A 20,891-nucleotide genomic window follows, 5' to 3' on the forward strand; every position below is an offset into this window, starting at 1 on the left:
GGCAGCCCATTCCATGCACTCACCACTCTCTGCGTAAAAGACTTACCCCTGACATCTCCTCTGTACCTACTCCCAAGCACCTTAAACCTGTGCCCTCTTGTGGCAGCCATTTCAGCTCCGGGAAAAAGCCTCCGACTATCCACACGATCAATGCCTCTCATCACCTTATACACAAAAAGTAGTGGATATAGCTCAACCAATCACGGGCAGAGCTCTCCCAATCATTGTGCACATCTACATGAAATGCTGTATCCATCACCAGGGACCCCCACCATCCAGGTCTTGCTCTCTTTTCTCTACAACCATCAGGAAGAAGGAATAGGGGCCGCAGGGCTCACACCACCTGGTTCAGGAACAATTAGTATCCCTCAACTACCAGGCTCTTAAACCAAAGGGGATAACAAAGCTGTTAATCAAAGAGGATGTTACGGAAGTTTTCTGTGTTTATGGATATGGAAATGGATTTGGACTATGGACATGTTTAGTCTTATCTTTTTTTTATATTCTGTGTTTTTTGCCTGTTCATTCTCTTCTTTTGCGCTGGGGGAGGGGGATTTGGAGGCCAATGTTCTTGTTGTGTTTCATGCTGGGGAGGGTGTTTGGGAGGTCGATATTCGTGCTGCATTTCTGTAAGATTTTTGTGAGGGAAGAGGGATATTTGGAGGCCAATGCTCTTGTTGTGTTTCATGCTGGGGAGGGTGTTTGGGAGGTCGATATTCGTGCTGCATTTCTGTAAGATTTTCGTGAGGGAAGAGGGATATTTGGAGGCCAATGCTCTTGTTGTGTTTCATGCTGGGGAGGGTGTTTGGGAGGTCGATATTTGTGCTGCATTTCTGTAAGATTTTTGTGAGGGAAGAGGGATATTTGGAGGCCAATGCTCTTGTTGTGTTTCATGCTGGGGAGGGTGTTTGGGAGGTCGATATTCGTGCTGCATTTCTGTAAGATTTTTGTGAGGGAAGAGGGATATTTGGAGGCCAATGCTCTTATTGTGTTTCATGCTGGGGAGGGTGTTTGGGAGGTCGATATTCGTGCTGCATTTCTGTAAGATTTTTGTGAGGGAAGGGGGATTTGGAGGCCAATGCTCTTGTTGTGTTTCATGCTGGGGAGGGTGTTTGGGAGGTCGATATTCGTGCTGCATTTCTGTAAGATTTTTGTGAGGGAAGGGGGATTTGGAGGCCAATGCTCTTGTTGTGTTTCATGCTGGGGAGGGTGTTTGGGAGGTCGATATTCATGCTGCATTTCTGTAAGATTTTTGTGAGGGAAAAGGGATATTTGGAGGCCAATGTTCTTGTTGTGTTTCATGCTGGGGAGGGTGTTTGGGAGGTCGATATTCGTGCTGCATTTCTGTAAGATTTTTGTGAGGGAAGGGGGATTTGGAGGCCAATGCTCTTGCTGCATTTCATGCAGGGGAGGGGCGATTTGAGGGTTGATAAGCATGTTTCCGTTCGTTTTTGTACAAGGAGGAGGATTTCTCTCTGAACTGACGTTTTTTTTCTTTGTTTTGTGGCTATCTGGAGAAGACAAATCTCAGAGCTGTATACGGCATATATACTCTGATAAAAGACGAACTTTCAACTTCACTCAACCCATCATTGAAATACCCCCACAACCTATGGACTCACTTTTAACAACTCTTCATCTCATTTTCTTGATATTTATGGCTTCTTTATTTATAATTATCATTTGTTCTTTTGCGTTTGCACAGTTTGCCGTCTTTTGTGCTCTGGTTGAACGCCCAAGTTAAGCAGTCTTGCATTGATTCTGTGCTAGCTATTATTCTATAGATTTGTTGAGTATGTGCACAAGAAAATGAATCTCAGGGCCGTATACGGTGACATATTTGCAGACATCCCACCCTGCAAAAATTTATTTCAGGGAGGCAGCACCACCATTTCAGGGAGGTAGCACCCCACCCTCCCACCAAGGGTTATGTAATACTTTGTCTAGTGATTTTGTCTAATCTGTAAACCAAGTTGGGTATATGCAGAAAATGTGACATTAAAATATGTACTTATATTATATTATCATGTTTATTCTATTACAACTTTAAGCAAGTCTACAGGGAGTTTAACCTCATCACGTTGGACATCAATAGCGTAGCTCCTTGGCAGCCAGCCAGCTAGTTTAAATAACGTTAGCTATGCTAATGAACGAATGTCACCTGTTAAACTCACCTCAACATGTCTTTTACATTTTAACCCACCGTGGGCAATAGAAAAGTCACTGTTGCAAACAGTGCAGTGAGCAACACTGTCATTATTTTTGAGGTCGACTGTAAAGCCTGCCCACAGAGAAAACTGATAGGTCTAGGATAGCAGGGGTCTGCAATCGTTTTTGGTTTAATATTGACAATATTCTTGCGGACCGGCCGACCGGGGGCGGGGTGTTAATCACAACCGGAATATAGGTGATAAGTCAATTGCATCATAATATTTTAAGTAACGTTTGGATATTAAACACACAGCGCATATTTTCCCCGTATGAACATATAAAATCATTGCAACACACCAATATCGCTGAATCAGTGGGAGCCCTGGGCTTGTTTTCCTGCAACAAGACAGTCCCATCGAGGGGTGATGGGAGACAGCGATACTCGAACGGGGTTCCTTATGTCCAGTCTATTCTGCAATTTAGTTTTCGTTGCATTCATTGTAGAAAACTCCGCTTCGCAGCCATACGTTGGAAACGGAAGCAACGTTTTCAGTGCTTTCGTGGCTATCTCAGGATATTCAGCCTTGACTTTGTCCAGAATGCCGGCAGAGATGTTATGTCAAACATACTTCTCAGCCCACCGTCATTGCAAGCTCGAGGAACTGATCTTTTTCCCACGCTGACATGGATGATTCACCGGGGGCATTCACAAATGGGTCACGGACCCATTCCTTTGCACGTCTTGGGTCACTGATGACCTCGCGTGCGTTAAAGTTCAACAGTGCGTGACAGGGAATGAGGAAAGGTGCAGCTGACTCATATCGTTTCCTCGTGGCCCGGTGGTTGGGGACCACGCTTAGCACGAAGGGAGACCAATCAGGATGCCGATCTCCCTTTCCCTCTCAAAAAAATCTATTTCTGGGATATTGTATACAATTTCCGGGAGTCAGGGAGCCACTATTGATATACAGGAGACTCCTGGAACTTCCGGGAGAGGTGGGATGTCTGTATTTGTACTTTGATAATAAAAGTAATTTGAACTTTTAACCTCCTCACTTTTCACATGCTCAGAATTAGATTTATTATCGCTGACCTCTATGACATGAAATTTGTTCTTTTGCAGCAAAAGTATACAGTGCAATAAAAGAGTAAACATGATTTGGCATTATCAGTTTTTGATTTTTCAAATACTTTTAAGAATTCTATCTGAAATAAGATCAATTAAAACAGAGGAAACGATTCAAGTTACTGCTATTGATACCAGGGGCCAGATTATCATCTACAGCAACCGTCTGAACATGGCCTGAGGACAATCACAAAGATGCCTGTGATTATTTGAGCAAATGCCGGTGATTGCCGAGTTGGTCAACTGCCAGAGGGAAACTTGATCACAATAGGCTTTTTGTGAAGAGGGAGACAGGAAACTCAGAAATGCAGCCAGTCAAATCTTGCAGCAAATGGAAGAATATTTTTAAAGAAACAGTATTACAGAATACCGGGTGAGACTACAGTAGAATGTAAAGACACAATTGCAGACATTTTCAATTCCATTGAGTAGGAATAATCACAAAGGAAGTAATCTCAGGGCTCCATTGAACACAAAAAGATTTTCAGACTATGAAGTTATCATTTGAATTGGTTGTTAACTGACTTGTACCAGAATAGAGCAACTAGAAAAATACTTCATAATCTCAGCGTTTATTTCCTCAGAAATCATTTCAAAATATATTGATTTTCATACCGGCATTGAGATAACCTGCTCCAGCTAATTTTGGAGCCAATCTTTCAAAGAGTCTTCATCTCAGGTTCTCAATATTTATTGCTTATTTATTATTATTTTTTCTTTTTTATGTTTGCACAGTCTGTTGTCTTTTGCTCTCTTTTCACTGCTGCGATCAGGGAGGTGGGTACAGGAGCCTCAGGACTTACACCACCAGGTTCAGGAGCAGGTATTACTCCTCAACCATCAGGCTCTTGAACTAAAGGGATAATTTCACTTGCCCATCATTGAATTGTTCCCAGAAACTATGGATTCACTTTCAAGAGCTCTTCATCTCATTTTCTTGATATTTATTGCTTATTTATTTATTTATTATTATTTCTTTGTTTTTGTATTTGCACAGTTTGTTGTTTTTTGTGCTCTGGTCGAACACTCAAGTTGGTGCAGTCTTTCATTGATTCTGTTACGGTTATTATTCTATGGACTTATTGAGTATGCCCTCAAGAAAATGAATCTCAGAATTGTATATGGCGACATATAAGTACTTTGATAATAAATTGATAAAAGGGGATAACTACACTCACTTGGCCCATCATTGAAATGTTTCCACAACCACTGATTTCACTTTAAGGACATCTTATTTCATTGTCTCATATTCTTGTTATTTATTGCTATTTATTTATATTTGCATTTGCACAGTTTGCTGTCTTTTGCACTCTGGTCGATCTTTCATTGATCCTGTTATAGTTACTATTCTATAGATTTGCTAAGGATGCCCACAGGAAAATGAATCTCAGGGTTGTAGATGGAGACATACATGTACTTTGATAATAAATTTATTTTAAACTTTGAAATAAGCTTTTATTTACATTCATCATTCCCTTGGAAAATCATGGTTGGTTTCCAAACTACGCAAACACGAGGAAATCTGCAGATGCTGGAATTTCAAGCAACATACATAAAAGTTGCTGGTGAACGCAGCAGGCCAGGCAGCATCTATTGGAACAGTCGACTTTTCAGGCTGAGACCCTTCGTCAGGACTAGTTGCTTTCCAAACTAAATGTTTTTCTTGTACTCATATAGCCAAACTATTTCTTTGAGATGTAAACATGAGGAATTCTGCAGATGCTGGAAATTCAAGCAACACACACCGAAATTACTGGTGAATGCAGCAGGCCAGGCAGCATCTCTAAGAAGAGGTACAGTCGACGTTTCAGGCCGAGACCCTTCGTCAGGACTAACTGAAGAAAGAGCTAGTAAGAGATTTAAAAGTGGGAGGGGGAGGGGGAGATCCAAAATGATAGGAGAAGACAGGAGGGGGAGGGATGGAGCCAAGAGCTGGACAGTTGATTGGCAAAAAGGATATGAGAGGATCATGGGAAAGGAGGCCTAGGGAGAAAGAAAAGGGGGAGGGGGGAAGCCCAGAGGATGGACAAGGGGTATAGTGAGAGGGACAGATGGAGAAAAAGGAGAGAGAGAAAAAGAATGTGTGTATATAAATAAATAACGGATTGGGTACGAGTGGGTCTTGGGGCATTAACGGAAGTTAGAGAAGTCAATGTTCATGCCATCAGGTTGGAGGCTACCCAGGCGGAATATAAGGTGTTGTTCCTCCATCTCTTACTAGCTCTTCTTTCAGTTAGTCCTGACGAAGGGTCTCGGCCTGAAATGTCGACTGTACCTCTTCCTATAGATGCTGCCTGGCCTGCTGCGTTCACCAGCAACTTTGATGTGTGCTCTTTGAGATGTAATCACCTTTTGCACATGAGAAATGCAACAACAATTTGTACACACTGGGAATCCACAAGTAGGAACATGATTATGACATATTTTTGTATTTGAATTGGAGAAAAGTGAGTTGTCCTCTTCAGAAGAGCATTATTGACTTGCTGCCCAAAACCACCAAATATCACATTTTTCTTTGATAGAGATGGAGCCCATTTGGCCCATCAAGTCTATGATCCCTCTCTGTCGCATGTACCCATTAACACCCCACTCACTCTCTTACCACCTAGATACACTCAGCCAATTTGCAACAGTCAATTATCCTCAAATCCAGCATATCTTTTGGACATGAGAGGAAAGCAAAGTGCCCAGAGAACTCTGCGCTCACAGGGAGAACCTAGTCCCTGAAGCTGCAAGACAACTACCCTACCACTAGCAACATTGTACTGCCCCTTAATTTTGAAAAGGTGATGATTTAATAAAACAATTAATCCTGTTAACATGGGCTTTTGGAATAAAAATGCTTCCAAAACAAAACGATAAATGACTTGAGCATTTATGAATAATCTTTGCAGTGAAATTGAATTCCAAAGCTATAAAAGGTGAATAAAATAATTCAGTACCTGGACCATAAAATCAATATAGCTATCCAAACTTCTCATAAATGCTGAAATCGTACCCACGGCAGTTCATAACAGGTTCTCAGCGAAGAAGTTCCCTCTCATATTTCCCTTAAATATTTGACCTTTGACTAACACTTAACTGGAGTCCTTCACAATGGACTATCTGTTCAACAGGCAGATTCCATAGTGTAGGTCCCAGAAAGTCTGGTTTAAGGCTCTTAAACAGCCAAGAAAACTCACCAACATCTCTATTTCCACACAGGCTAAAGAAATCTGGCATGTCCCTGATGACCCTTAGTTTTTATTCATCCCATATGATGCTAAATTGTTTGGTGTGGCAACTCCTCTGCACATGACCACAAGTAACTGCAGGAAACTACAAGGAAATGTGGAGATGCAGACACAACTTGGCACATCATGGAAACCAGTCTCCTCTCCATGGATTCTGTCTATACTGCCTTAAATAAAGCAGCCAGCATAATCCAATACCCCACCTACTCTCGGCCTTCTCGTTGAGCACTGTAGCACAGAAATAGGCTCTTCAGCATGTCCAGCCTGTGCCGAACTATTAACTCGGCCTAGTCACATCGACCTACACCAAGAACAAAGCCTTCCATATCCATCCCATCCATGCACTTAATGAAACTCCTTTTAAATGTTAAGATCAAACCCGCATTCACCACTTCCATCAGCAGTTCAGTACACATCCTCAGTGAAGAACTTTCCTCTCATGTTCCCCTTCAATATTTCACCTTTCTTCCTTGACCTATGAATTCTAGCTCTGGTCTAGGTCAACCTCAGTGGAAAAAGCCTGCCCAATCTATAGCCCCCATAATTTTGTGTACCTCTATCAAATCCCCCCTCATTCTCATACACTCCAGGAAATTCTCTTTTCTCTCCTGTTCCATTGGGCAGAAAATACAAAAGCCTAAAAGCACATCCCCACAGCTTTGACCCCACTGTAATCGTTCATTCGCTATGTGCCCTGTTGTATGATGTAGGTGATCAAGATCTTTCCATGACCATGATTGTCCTTGGCAAATATTTCTACAGAAGTGGTTTGCCATTGCCTTCTTCTGGGCAGTTCCTTTACAATTCAGGTGACCCCCAGCCATAATCAATACTCTTCGGAGATTGTCTGCCCGGTGTCAGTGGTCCCATAACCAGGACTTGTGATATGCTCCAGCTGCTCATACGACCATCCACCACCTGCTCCTATGGCTTCATGTGACCCTGATCGAGGGGCGAAGCAGGTGCTACACCTTGCCCAAGGGTGACTTGCAGGCTAGCCGAGGGAAGGAGCCCCTTACACCACCTTTGGTAGAGGTGTACCTCCACTCTGCCACACTAATAGGTTGTAACAAGACTACTAAAACATTGTCTAGTATGATAAAATGGACCCTTGAGCTTACGATCTACCTTGTTATGACCTTACACTATTGTTTACCTGCTCTGCATTTTCTCTGTAGCTGTTACACTTTAGTCTGCGTTGATATTGTTTTACCTTGTTCCCCCTCAATGCACTGTGTAACAACCTGATCTGTATGAACAGTAGGCAAGACAAGTGTTTCATTGCATCTTAGTACCAAAAAGACACTGTGGATTCTGGTCAATTACGACATATCGGAACAGTACATTTTGGTCCAATTAAGCAGCAGTCCTAATTGGCCAAATTTTCATGGAAATATTAAAGAAGTATAAAAGAGACAAGCTAGCATTTAACTGAGTAACAATTTATGCATTTCAATGAAATTCAGAACAAGTTAGAACACTGCCAATACTGCAGTGGTTGTCTGTCGTATCCAATGATGACAGGAACCCTGTGCGGGAGAGCTTTTAATGTGGAAAAGCCATTGTACTCTCTCAGCACCTTGGAAGTCCGGGTCCAGTGAGACAAGATGTCTGGGGCTTTCCCTGGTTGCAGTGGATGACCATGACATCCTCTGTGCCTTGTCAAGCCCTTCACTCTCCACGGAGGGTTGCAGTACAACCGTTCCGGCTGTTGGATTCCACTGCAGATCTCACCTGTCCAGTCCACCAGAGCTGACTCTGTATGCTATCACAGGCATGTCCCTCTCTCACTGGCTCGCCAGCTACCCTCACCTGGTCCAGCCCAACTGTTAACGTAGTGCACCGGGTTGAAACTGCCATCACATGAAAACAGCTTCTCAAAGCCACGGCTGAGAGATGAGTGTCCAGTGGGGACCAAAGGTAATATTCAAGACAATGGTCCATACCTTCAAATTTTTCATGGTTCCCAACTTGTTGAAGTAGTGAAATCATTTCATTTTTACTCCTGGCTGTTTCTGGCATTTCTAAGCCTGAATGCCTGAAGCAGCAGTGAGCAACGTAGTTCTGGATTGTCCTACTGTTTGCTTCTTGTTAACTGTCAGTGACAAAAATCACAAACACATGCAACTAAGGCTATTTAAAAACTGTTCACTCTAAGCACGGTGTAATGTCTAACGGCTCCAGTTAACAACCGTCTCCTGTCCCAGTTAAGCAGCATAGTGTTCCAAATAAACAAAGGGAATCCTGGCTAGTTTCTCGATTAGCTTTTGCTCTTTAAGAGTTGTTCCAAATAAGCAGCAGCCCCGATTGGCCGATGGCCCAATTAACTGTATTCTAAGTGGCTGAATGAACATTTCTCATTCTGGTCTGCTGGTGGCAGCATCTACCGCCCTCCATTGGTACTGTAGTCACCATGTCAACTAGAACAACATCGTATATAATCTTGAGTAACACACCAAAATGCCGGAAGAACTCGACAAGTTTGGCAGCATCTATGGAAAGCAATAATCGTTTTTTCCAAACTAGCTAAAATGCTTTCTTCGCCAGTGAGACCATCACTTGTAACCAAACATGGCAACATTCTATGCAGCTCTGGAACTGCTTCAAGTTATTTCAAGGAATGAGGAAGAATCACTTTCCAGCCTGATGATCAAACATTTTAATTCCCATTCCTGTTCAGTTCTTGGCCTTCTCCTGTGCCAAGATGAGGCTATCACAGTATGGAGGAGCAACACTTTATATTCTGTCTGGCTAGCCTCCAACCTGATGGCATGAACATTGATTTCTCCATCTGGTAAAAAAAAAGTTTCCACCTGCTCCTCTCTTTTTCTGTTCCCCACTTTTCCCTGTTACTGCTTCTCACCTTCCTATCCCCTCCCCCTTCCCTTTCTTCTATGGTTCACTCTCCTCTCCTATCAGATCCCTTCACCTCCAGCCCTTGACCTTTCCAACCCACCTGGCTTCACCCGTCACCTTCCAGCTATTCTCCTTTCCTTCCCCTCCCCCCACCATTTTATCCACCCTTTATTTCCAGTCCTAAAGGAGGGTCTCGGCCTGAAATGTTGACTGTTTATTCATTTCCATAGATGCCGCCTGACCTGCTGAGTTCCCCCAGCATTTTGTGTGTGGAAATTTTCATCCAATTAGCCAGAGGTGGATTCAAGCCCAATCTAAGAATTCAAGGAGTTAATCATGGAATAATCAGTGGATTGACTATAATATGCAAAAGTTTACTGAAAACTGGAAATTAATCAAAAACATTAAAACTGACTGTAAAATTAAATGAAAATGAGAAAAAAATAACTACACAGGATGCAGATCCAACGGCAGAAAATTCTAGAAATACCCAGAAGGTCGGATTACATCGGTGAGAAGAGAGATAGAGTTAGTATTTCAGGTTTACTTTCACAGAGGCATCTCTCCTCCAACCTCCCAGCAGCTGAACAACCTTTATTATCATTTTCTAACTGGAATTTTTGACTTGTCAGGGGTTCCCAACCTGGATTCCACAGACCCCCTTGGTTAATGGTAAGGGTCCATGGCCTAATAAAGGATGGGAACCCCTGCTCCATATCTTCTCCCAGAGATGTAGCCTAAACTGGAGGATTTTTTTCAACTTTATAACTTAAAAGTTAACCATTTATTTCTAAATGACCTGTTGGGGCACCCTTTGAGAGAAGGGTGGTGCAGTCTGATGTGACCAGAATGAACATTAAATTTTCCTGAATGCTATTAGTATCACTTTGCTTGGAAACTGAAGTAGGAAACCTCAGTTTATTAAAGAAGAACAACGCGTAGCAAAGCAAATATAGCTGCTCCTCGTTTAACGAAGGACACTTTTGATGGCATCATTTCTAGTTTATCTGCCACCCTTGTGCCTCTTGTTGTTATTCTGGAGACGTGCAGCCCTTTCATCTCCCGTCTCTTCATCTCTTTTCCTGTTTATTCTTTCTCTCTGATCCTGGAGATGTGCATGCCTCTCCTCCTCTGTCTCTTCTTCTCTCATCTTTTTTTTTTGTCCTGACTCTTTGATCCTGGAGTTGTGCATCCCTGGCCTCATAAGATTCTTGTTCTCTCCCTCTCCTTGCTGTTTCCCGACGATGTTTGGCGTCACCTCTTGACCATAATGTCACCCTTCTCTTTCCGTGCGGCATAATTAGATTGAGCATTTTTTTACCCCAATGCTGGATAGAAGATACGAAGCAGTAACACCAAAGGATGCTGATTATTCTTGATGATGTGGCTGGCGCCCTCCTAAATGGATGTGATATGGTCACCGCTGTCCTTTGATTGCAGCAAAGGGTTCTATGGGTGTCTCGAGGTACGTCATTACAATAAGATTTAATTATCTCTTATTGATGGGTGGCAGTTAGATCTGTCCCAATCCTGCACATGCTGATGGTGATGAGAAGAATGTGACCCCTCGAAATAGAGCTGCCTTGTCCTTTTGCTCCAGTAGGTGTCACTGCTGAGGCTGGCCGTGTGCATGCGTCGGGCTGTCGCGTCCCGACTTCCATGATGGCCAATCGGCTCTCAGGTGAAAGCCAGCCTGTTGATTTTTGGGGAATGAGCAATTTTATATGTATATATAACCCTGAACTTTGCCTGCATTCTGTAAGTTAGCACATTTTAATTCGATTTAGCTAAGGGCCACTTGTAATGCCCCGTTTGTGCTAATTGGAGGTCACAAACAGACAAACAGACAGACAGAGCATGAGAGTTTTAGTATTATATAGATAATTTGTTCTCAGTTCTTTGCAAAAGAGCAGCAACAACCATTATTAAACATTTCCCCCAAAAGCAACTTTGATTGCTAACCATGTGATGATGCTTGGATGCTGTGGGTAGTTTCCATTCAGTCGTGCAAATTTGCCTATTGTGAATTGTCTGAGAACCACATAACCAAAAGAACACTAAAATTCAATTTGCATGCAGTGAAACAATTTATATTTGCTATATTGCATCAGTTGCTATCAGGCCAAAACCCAGCCCTGCTCATAAAAGCAGTCACAACCCCAGAACAAATTACTCATCCTTGGAAATTTCTGCTGACTTATACATTTGCAAGTCTTCATGATGCTCTAAAATTAAAATGCCCCTTTTTCAACACTGGTAGTCCAATAAAAGTGTTTTTAAAGATCTTGAATACATATTTTAGATATATTTTTATTATACTGATAACTATTTAGCAAACAGTTCTATATACTTTGAAAGGGAAAATAAAACTACACCTGTGTGGATCTCTGCAGCATCTGGCGACCCTATGATCTCTGTCTCGGAGGCCAACGTAAGAACATCTTTCAAGTTGGTGAACCCTCACAAGATGTCAGGCCCTAATGGTGTACCTGGTAGGGCTCTGAAAAGCTGTGCCAACCATTTGCTGGAGTGTTCAAAGACATTTTCAATCTCTCATTGCTATAGTCAGAGGTCCCCACCTGCTTCAAAAGGGCAGCAATCATACCAGTGCCCATGAAGAGCAGGGTGAGCTGTCTCAATGACTATTGTCCAGTGGCACTCATATCCACTGTGATGAAGACCATAAGACAACGAGATATAGGAGTCAAATTAGACCATTTTGCCTAACGAGTCTGCTCTGTGATTTCATCATGGCGAGTGATCCAATTTTCCTCTCGGCCCAATCTCCTACCTTCGTCTCATATCCCTTCGTGCCCTGACCAATCAAGAATCTATCAAACTTTGCCTTAAATGTACATAAAGACTTGGCCTCCACAGCTGCCTGAGGCGATGAATTCCATGGATTCATCGCTCTCTGGCGAAATAAAATCCACCTCATCTCTGTTCTAAAAGGACACCCCTCTATAATGAGGCTGCATCCTTTGGTTTTAGACTCTCCCATCATGGACTATCCTATCCTCTTCACATCCACAATATCAAGGCCTTTCAGCATTTGATAGGTTTCAATAAGGTCACCCCTCATTCATCTGAACTTTAGTGAATACAGGCCTAGAACCATCAAAAGCTCTTCATACTGCAACTATACAGGGTACTGGTGAAGTCGCACCTGGAGTACTGTGTGCAGTTCTGGTCTCCATACTTGAGGAAGGATATACTGGCTTTGGAGGCAGTGCAGAGGAGGTTCACCAGGTAGATTCCAGGGATGAAGGGGTTAACCTGTGGAGAGAGATTGAGTTGCCTGGGACTATACTCTCTGGAATTCAGAAGAATGAGAGGGGATCTTATAGAAACATACAAAATTTTGAAAGGGATAGATAAGATAGAAGTAGGAAAGTTGATTCCATTGGTAGGTGAGACTAGAACTAGGGGACATTGCCTCAAGATTCAGGGGAGAGGATTTAGGACGGAGATGAGGAGAAACTGTTTTTCCCAGAGAGTGGTGAATCTGTGCCCGGGGAAGCAGATGAGGCTTCTTCACTGAATATATTTAAGATACAGTTAGATAGATTTTCACATAGTAAGGGAATTAAGGGTTATGGGGAAAAGGCCGGTAGATGGGGCTGAGTTTATGGACAGATCAGCCATGATCTCATGATCTATGGAATGGCGGGACAGGCTCTATGGGCTGGATGGCCTACTCCTGATCCTATTTCTTATGTTCTTTTATGACAAGCCATTCAATCCTGGAATCATTTTTATGAACCTCCTTTGAACCCTTTCCAGTTTCAGCACATCCTTTCTAAGGTAAAGAGCCCAAAACTGATCACAATACTCCAAGTGTGGCCTTACCAGTATTTTATGATGTCTCAACATTACATCCTTGCTTTTATATTCTAGTCCTCTTGAAGTTAATGCTAACATTGTATTTGGTTTTGTCACCAGAGACTCAACCTGCAAATTAACCCTTAGGGAATCTTGCACAAGGACTCCCTCGTCCCTTTGTGCCTCAGAATTTTGAATATTCTTTTCATTTAGAAAATAGTCAACTCTTTAATTTCTACCACAGTGAAGACTGACGCAAGATACTTTATTCAGTTCGTCCACCATTTCATCGTTCCCCATTACTAGCTCTCCAGCATTGTTTTCCTGTGGTCCGATATCCACTCCTGAAGTGCTTTGAGATGTTGGTCAGCTCGTCTTGAGAAAGGATCTGGATCCACTCCAGTTTCCCTGTTGCATGATGGGTCTATACTCAGCCTTGGATCAACCCAGACAATTGTAATTCTTATGTCAGGCTGCCGCTTGTTGACTACAGCTCAGCGTTCAACACAATCATACCGTCAGTTCTCATCAAAACGTCCACACCTCGGGCCTCTGTACCTCCCTCTGCAGCCAGACTCTTGACTTCCTCAATGGGAGAATCCCAGTCGGTGCGGGGGAAATCTCCACCACAATGCTAATCAACACTGGCACACCTCAATGATGTCTCTTCGTCTTTCTCTGGACCCATTACTGTGTGGATAGGCACAGTTCAGATGGTATCTACAGGTTTGCTGATGACACATCTATTGTTGGCAGAATTTCTTTGGTGATGAGGAGATATAAAGAAGCAAGATAGATCAGCTCGTTGAGTGATGTCACAGTGACAACCGTGTACTCAACTTGATGTTCTGGGTGTCAACATCTCTGAGGATCTATCCTAGGCCCAACGATTTGATGCAATTACAATTACGACATCCAGGACTTCTTCAGAAGACAATGCCTCAAAAAGGCAGCATCCACAATTAAGGATTCCCGTCACCCAGGACATGCTCTCTTCTCATTGCTACCATCAAGGAAGTCTGAATATATTTCTTCATATCAGGTTTCTTCATGGGCAATAAACTATTTAGATTAGAGAAGAAGAGGAATTTCTTTAGCCATGGAGTGGTGAATCTGTGGAATTTGTTGCCACAAGCAGCTGTGGAGGCCAAGTCATTGGGTATATTTAAGGCAGAAGTCAACAGATTCTTGATTAGTCAGGGCATGAAAGGTTACAAGGAGAAGGCAGGAAATTGGGTTGACAGGGAACTGGATCAGACCTGGCAGAGCAGAAGATGGGCCAAATGGCCTAATTCTGCTCCTGAATCCCATGGTCTTATGCCAGTTATCAGCACTGTATATATCTGTGTAACAAAGTGATCTCCAGTTATTGAAATGAAGAAATTTGTGTTTGGCTTTACTTTCCCAGCATATCTTACAGCGCCCGGACCAGGACGCGCGGCGTTACATTGCTCAGGTAAGCCCTTACAGTTTTCTACAGTTATTCTTGGAGCACTGTAGATTGGAAAACCTTGCAATATATCTAATTTATAAGAAAAATATTCGACCAAAGTTTAGAAACTAATGTTAAATGTCAGTGGATAAGGTGATGAGTTACTGTGTAAAACAGATTGCAGAATCATTATGAGTCTATTTTGCACTAAATTCTCCATAAGCAGGAATTATTTCAAAAAGTGATAATATGCAATTTGGAACTTATCTGAGTCCCAAAATCTTGCACTTAAAGTGAAAAATTCCAAAAGTATCAATCAATCTAGTGTAGTCCTATAGATGACCTTCACTATGTCCTCTTTGCTTTCTACTGAGGTAGGCCAACTTCCATTTTCAAATTATTATTACTCTTATTAGGCATCTGTTAGTCTTGCGAGACCATGGATCTGTGCCTGGAAAGTCTTCACTCTCCAGGGCGCAGGCCTGGGCAAGGTTGTATGGAAGATCGACAATTGCCCATGCTGCAAGTCTCCCCTCTCCACAACCCCGATGTTGTCCAAGGGAAGGGCATTAGGACCCATACAGCTTGGCACTGGTGTTGTCGCAGAGCAATGTGTGGTTAAGTGTCTTGCTCAAGGACACAACACACTGCCTCGGCCAGAGCTCGAACTCACAACCTTCAGGTTGCTAGTCGAATGCCTTAACCACTTGGCCACGTGCCCACTATTTTCAAATATTGCATGAAATTTAAACAGAAAATCAGCCAGCTCAAAGAATTCAACATTGTTACTGTGGAAAATAGCAAAAATTAAGGTGTACTTGATTCAATTCAATAAGCATCAGATAATAAACAGCAAGTCCTTCTCACATAACCAGTGTTCACTGGAACACTAACTACATGGAATATTTCCTTGCACATCATATAGCTAAGCATAAACATGTTCCTAAACCTTTAAAGAATGCAAATTTGGCACACAAATCCTGAAATAAACAGTGCTATGTCACAAATAAGTAGCTGATTTTAATTATCATTGCAAAAATATTATCAAATGTTCCCATTATCTTCTTGTGAACCCATTGAACATTAGCATTCACCTTTGTTCTTGTTGCTCTTTTTGCACCTTGTGGCACATTGGACAGCATTTTTTTTTGTCATTTCCTTAGTATCTGTCTATTTTTTAACAAGACCGAGCTGCTAGCTTGGTGCTTAACCCAGCATGGATGGAAAGCATGCAAGGGGCTGACTGGATTCACATCCTGGACCATTCGCCTTGAAGTCCAGTGCTGATACCATTACACCAATGGCTGGTTAATATTCCATTTTGGGAAACAATAAATCTGTCAAACAGTTGAATTCTACCTTAAGCAGACTTCATGATTATGATTAATTATATTTATTTACTTTTAAATTCACTTTTATGTGGTGTGGGTGTCACCAGCTAAGCCAGCCCATCCCTAGTTGCCCTATTGCACAACACAATGAAGAATTAAACCATTCTTAAAAAAAGATGGAAATAAAATGTCAGAAAAAGAACACACTTTGCAAAATGTGAGTTATAAACTTTTTTTAAAAAGTTCATCAATGGAAATACAAGTGTCTGCCGTTACTTAATAGTTTTCAGAAAATACTGCATTGTTTATTTATAATAAGCAGATTTTTAAATGAGACTATTTCCATTGGCAACTTTACATGCAAGACACAAGAAAGACTTCAGAATGTAATCCTGAAATGGGTACATTTTCTCTTCTCCTTTTTACTCAAATGGAACGTATATAAACTAAACTTACATAAAAATGAATTGATGCCAACATGCCTTTGTTGAACCATGTCAGAAAGAACAGCACTATAACCGCTCATTTGCAAAATACACAATAACAAAGTTAAGGCAACACACACAAAAAGTGCAGCAGGCCAGGCAGCATCTCTAGGAAGAGGCACTGTCAACTTTTCGGGCCGAGACCCTTCGTCTTGACTAAATGAAAGAGGAGATAGTAAGAGATTTGAAAGTGGGAGGGGGGAGGGAGATCCGAAATGATAGGAGAAGACAGGAGGGGGAGGGATGGAGCCAAGAGCTGGAAAGTTGATTGGCAAAAGGGATACGAGACTGGAGAAGGGAGAGGATCATGGGACGGGAGGCCTAGGGAGAAAGAAAGGGGGAGGGGGTAAAACCCAGAGGATGGGCAAGGGGTATAGTGAGAGGGACAGAGGGAGAAAAAGGAGAGAAAAAAAAGAGGAAAGAAAAAAATCCTAGTAAATTTTCTCTGTACTCCAAATTAGGCCTCACCCATGTGTTACACAACTTCAACATAACATCCCATCTCCTGTACTCAATACTTTGATTTATGAAGGTCAAAAAGCCAAGTGTTCTTTTTCTTTATTGCTTACATTACCATATGTTCCTGCATGTCTTTAAGAATGGCATCCTAATTCATCCTAATTTTCATTAATAAGTTTCTTGACACTATAGTTCAAAGTTCAAAGTAAATTTATTTTCGAAGTACATATTTAGTCACCATATACAAGCCTGAGATTCATTTTATTGTGAGCTTTTATGGTAAATACAAAGAAACACAACAGAATCAATGAAATACCACACCCAATAGGATGGACAAACAACCAATGTGCAAGAAAAGAAACTGAAAAAGAAAGAAATAATCCTATGAACAAATAAATAAGCAATAAATATCGAGGACATGTGATGAAGAGTCCTTGAAAGCGAGCCCATAGGTTGTGGGAACATTTCAGTGTTGGAGCGAGTGAATTTGAGTGAGGTTATCCCCTCTGGTTCAAGAGACTGATGATTGAAGGGTAATAACTGTATCTGAACCTGGTGATGTGGGTCCTGAAGCTCCTGTACCTCCTTCCTGATGGCAGCAGTGAGAAGAGAGAATGTCCTGGGTGTTAGGAGTCCTCGAGGATGGATTCTGTTTTCCTGCAAGAGTGCTCCGTGTAGATGTGCTTAATGGTGGAAATGGCTTTACCTCGATGGAATGGGCTATACCCACTAGTTTTTACAGACTTTTCCGGTCAAGGGCATTGGTGGTTCCGTGCTAGGCTGTGATACGACCAGTCGATATACTCTCCAACACACATCTACATAAGTTTGTCAAAGTTTTAGATATCATGCTAAATCTTTGCAAATTTCTAAAGTAGATACACTGCCGTGCTTTCTTCATAATTACACCTACATCCTGGACCCAGGACAGATCTTTGAAATAATAACAACAAGGAATTTAAAGTTCCTGACCCTTTCTACCTCTGATCCCCCGATGACGACCTGCTCATGGTCCTCCACATCCCTCCTCCTGAGGTCAATAATCAGCTCCTTGGTCTTGCTGACATTGAATAAGAGGTTTTTGTTATGTCACCACTCAACCAGGTTTTCATTGTGCCTCCTATGTGCTGAATCATCACCTTTGATTTAGCCAACGACAGTACTGTCTTTGGCAAACCACAACGCAGTGGCACTGTTCTCAGCCTCACAGTCGGAAGGAGAAAGCGAGTAGAGCAGGAGCTACTGTGGTGGAGATTGTGGAGGAGATGGTTTTGCCAATCCGAACTAACTGGTGTCTGCAAGTGAGGAAATCAAGGATCCAGTTGCACAAGGAGGTATGGAGACTAGGACTTGAGTCTTATTAATCTTAATAAATAAATTGATTTTATCCATCCATATAGTAACACACATATATATAAGTTCAATTTTAATCCCACCGTAGCACACGTCAATGTGCAAAATCCCTGGAAATGACATCAAACAGGGTGTTGCAACTATAAAATTATAATTTCACCTATTGCACAGAACAACAATACAGCAGACTTTTAAAACAGTGCAATTCAGTTGAAGATGCATTTGAAGTCAAAATTTTCACCCAAATTCTATGAGGAAAATTAAAAGATCACGTTCTTAAGATAATATTAAAACAACTGAACATGGCTGCTGAAACCACAGTCATTGTTTGAGGTTCAGCTTAAGAGTTGAACAAGTTCAAATCCAAGAGATGTTCCTACATCTTATACAAATAAAAAAAAAATCATTAAGTTCACCATATTATAATTGCCTGGGCCCCACAGTTGGCATGGATTCATTGGGCCAAAGAGTCTGTCTCTGCCCTGCTATATGACAGTACAGAGATTCAAGGAGGATAGAGGGTAGAGGTATATCGGGGCAGTTTCTGACTGGAAGATTGACAATCAGAGTGGGATCTCTGTCGTTTGCGGTAGGTTGCCTGGTTATCTGGGTGGCAGGGTAGAGATATGTCTCTACCAAAGGGGGTGTAAGGCACCCCTTCCCACCACTAGCCTGCAGGTCACCCTTGGGCAAGGTATAGCCCTGGCTTAGCTCCCCAGATCAGGATCACATGGAGCCATGGATGCAGGTGGCAGATGGTTGTATGAGCAGTTGGTGCAGATCACAAGTCCTGGTGATGCGACTATGTAGACATGGTCAGGAGGTTCAGTTGTTGTTCAGACCAAACATCAGAATGGGGAAGAAATGTGATCCAAGTGACTTTGATCATGAAATGATTGTTGATGCCATATAAGGGCAGTCTACCTATCTCAGAAAATGCTGATCTCCTCAGACTTTCATGCAGAAATCTCTAGAGTTTACTGAGAATGGTGTGAAAAATAAAAAAAAATCATTCAGTGAAGGGCGGTTCTGTGAATAAAAATGACTATGTAATGAGAGAGGTCAGAAGAGAGTGGAAAGGCTGTTTCAGGCTGACAGGAAGGCAACAATAACTCAATTAACCGCACGTCACAACAGCGGTGTTCAGAAGAGCATCTCTAAATGAACAACATGTCAAACCTTGAAGTGGATGGGCTACAGCAGCAGAAGACCACAAACATACATTCAGTGGCCACCTGATTAGACACCTCCTGTATATACAGAATTATTCAATGTTATATTGTTCTTTCAGTTCACTGTAAAGCCAACATCCAAATCAGTTCTTGCTGTCTCACTAAAGTTTATATACTTATATAATATCCAAATAAAATAAACTTACTTAAGTCCAGGAATATCCAATAAATTGGTTAGTCCTGTCCAGTTGATCTCCAGCACCTGAGGTGAAACAGATCTTTGCTTCATCTAAGGATTATATTTTCACATTTTTACATTCATAATTCAGTTTGAAACCTTTTAATAACATTGGCCAAATATCAAAAATAGCTCATTTTTACCAAAAGCGTCAGTAGAAAGGTATTTTAACTGAATCAGGATATTGTCATGAGATCACACTGTCATAAGTCCTATTTGATATTAAACAGCAATTAAACAGCTCCCATTTCCAGTAGGATAGTTATTTTAAAAAATTTTCTCTCTATTAATCCTGCATTCTGAAATAAAATATGGGCAGATTATAAAGAGCAAGGATAAAAATGTCGAATCATCTCTGGAACTGCAAGCCCAGAACCAGTACTTGAACGAAGCACAGGTGGTCTGCCATTAGGAAGCCATTTTGTAGAGCGCTTGCGCTGTCTGTGTTGGGCACACTGAGTTCCAATTGCATGTCATTTTGACTCTCTTTCCTAATCCCAAACTGACCTGTTGGTCTTCAGTCTTCGCCAATGCTACAGAGACTAAATACAAATTGGAAAAAACATCTCATTCTGTTTGGATTCCGTTTACAACTAGATGGTATTGACAGTGAATTTTCCTTCCACAGACCTTCCAAACACATTTACATGTGCACCTTTCCATCCCTTCGTGCAACCTGCTTTCATCTTCCCATCATCCCTTCCCTATCCAGTTCCACCTATCACCTACTATTAGGGAACTGCCAATCAATTATGGGGAAGTTATTGACCACACTGTCAAAACCCTATTGTTTCTACACCTTCCGATAATCAGTTTTCATATCTGTTCCTTTACTTCTTGTTTACTACTAGGGGCCCATAATATACCCCATGAGCATTATGGCACCTTTCTTCTTGCGGAGCTCCACCTGGATTGTCTCTGTCAATGAGTAGTGTGTCTTCCTGAGTTCTGCTTTCAAATTCTATCTTACCAGTAGTGAAAAACCTCAACCTATTTTACCCCCCCCCCCCACATCATGTCTAAATAACAAAAACCAGTCTTGAGCCTCATGTAGTCAGGTCTCTCAGACAAATTCATTGTAATTCCATATACTGATCCGGGCTCTAAGTTAATCCCCCTTATCTTGAAATAAACACATTTCTAGCTTTGAAATAAACACATTTCAGCCCATCAGACTATCCATGTCTACTAACCTAGCTCTTGTTAACCTTCTTTTCATTCCTACTTGTCAGA

General features: G+C 41.8%; 1 protein-coding gene across 2 annotated transcripts in view; it reads right to left on the reverse strand.

Moving 5' to 3' along the window:
• Positions 1-20,891, reverse strand: part of LOC134348681 (extended synaptotagmin-3-like) — a 118,138-nt gene that overhangs the window by 43,317 nt on the left and 53,930 nt on the right. For both annotated transcript variants that reach the window (XM_063052457.1, XM_063052458.1), the window contains exon 7: positions 19,627-19,682. In XM_063052457.1, coding sequence (XP_062908527.1) covers positions 19,627-19,682 — 56 coding nt within the window. The remainder of the gene's footprint in view (positions 1-19,626; positions 19,683-20,891) is intronic.

Source organism: Mobula hypostoma, chromosome 6 (assembly GCF_963921235.1).
Source record: "Mobula hypostoma chromosome 6, sMobHyp1.1, whole genome shotgun sequence".
NCBI classification, from domain to species: Eukaryota; Metazoa; Chordata; class Chondrichthyes; order Myliobatiformes; family Myliobatidae; genus Mobula; species Mobula hypostoma.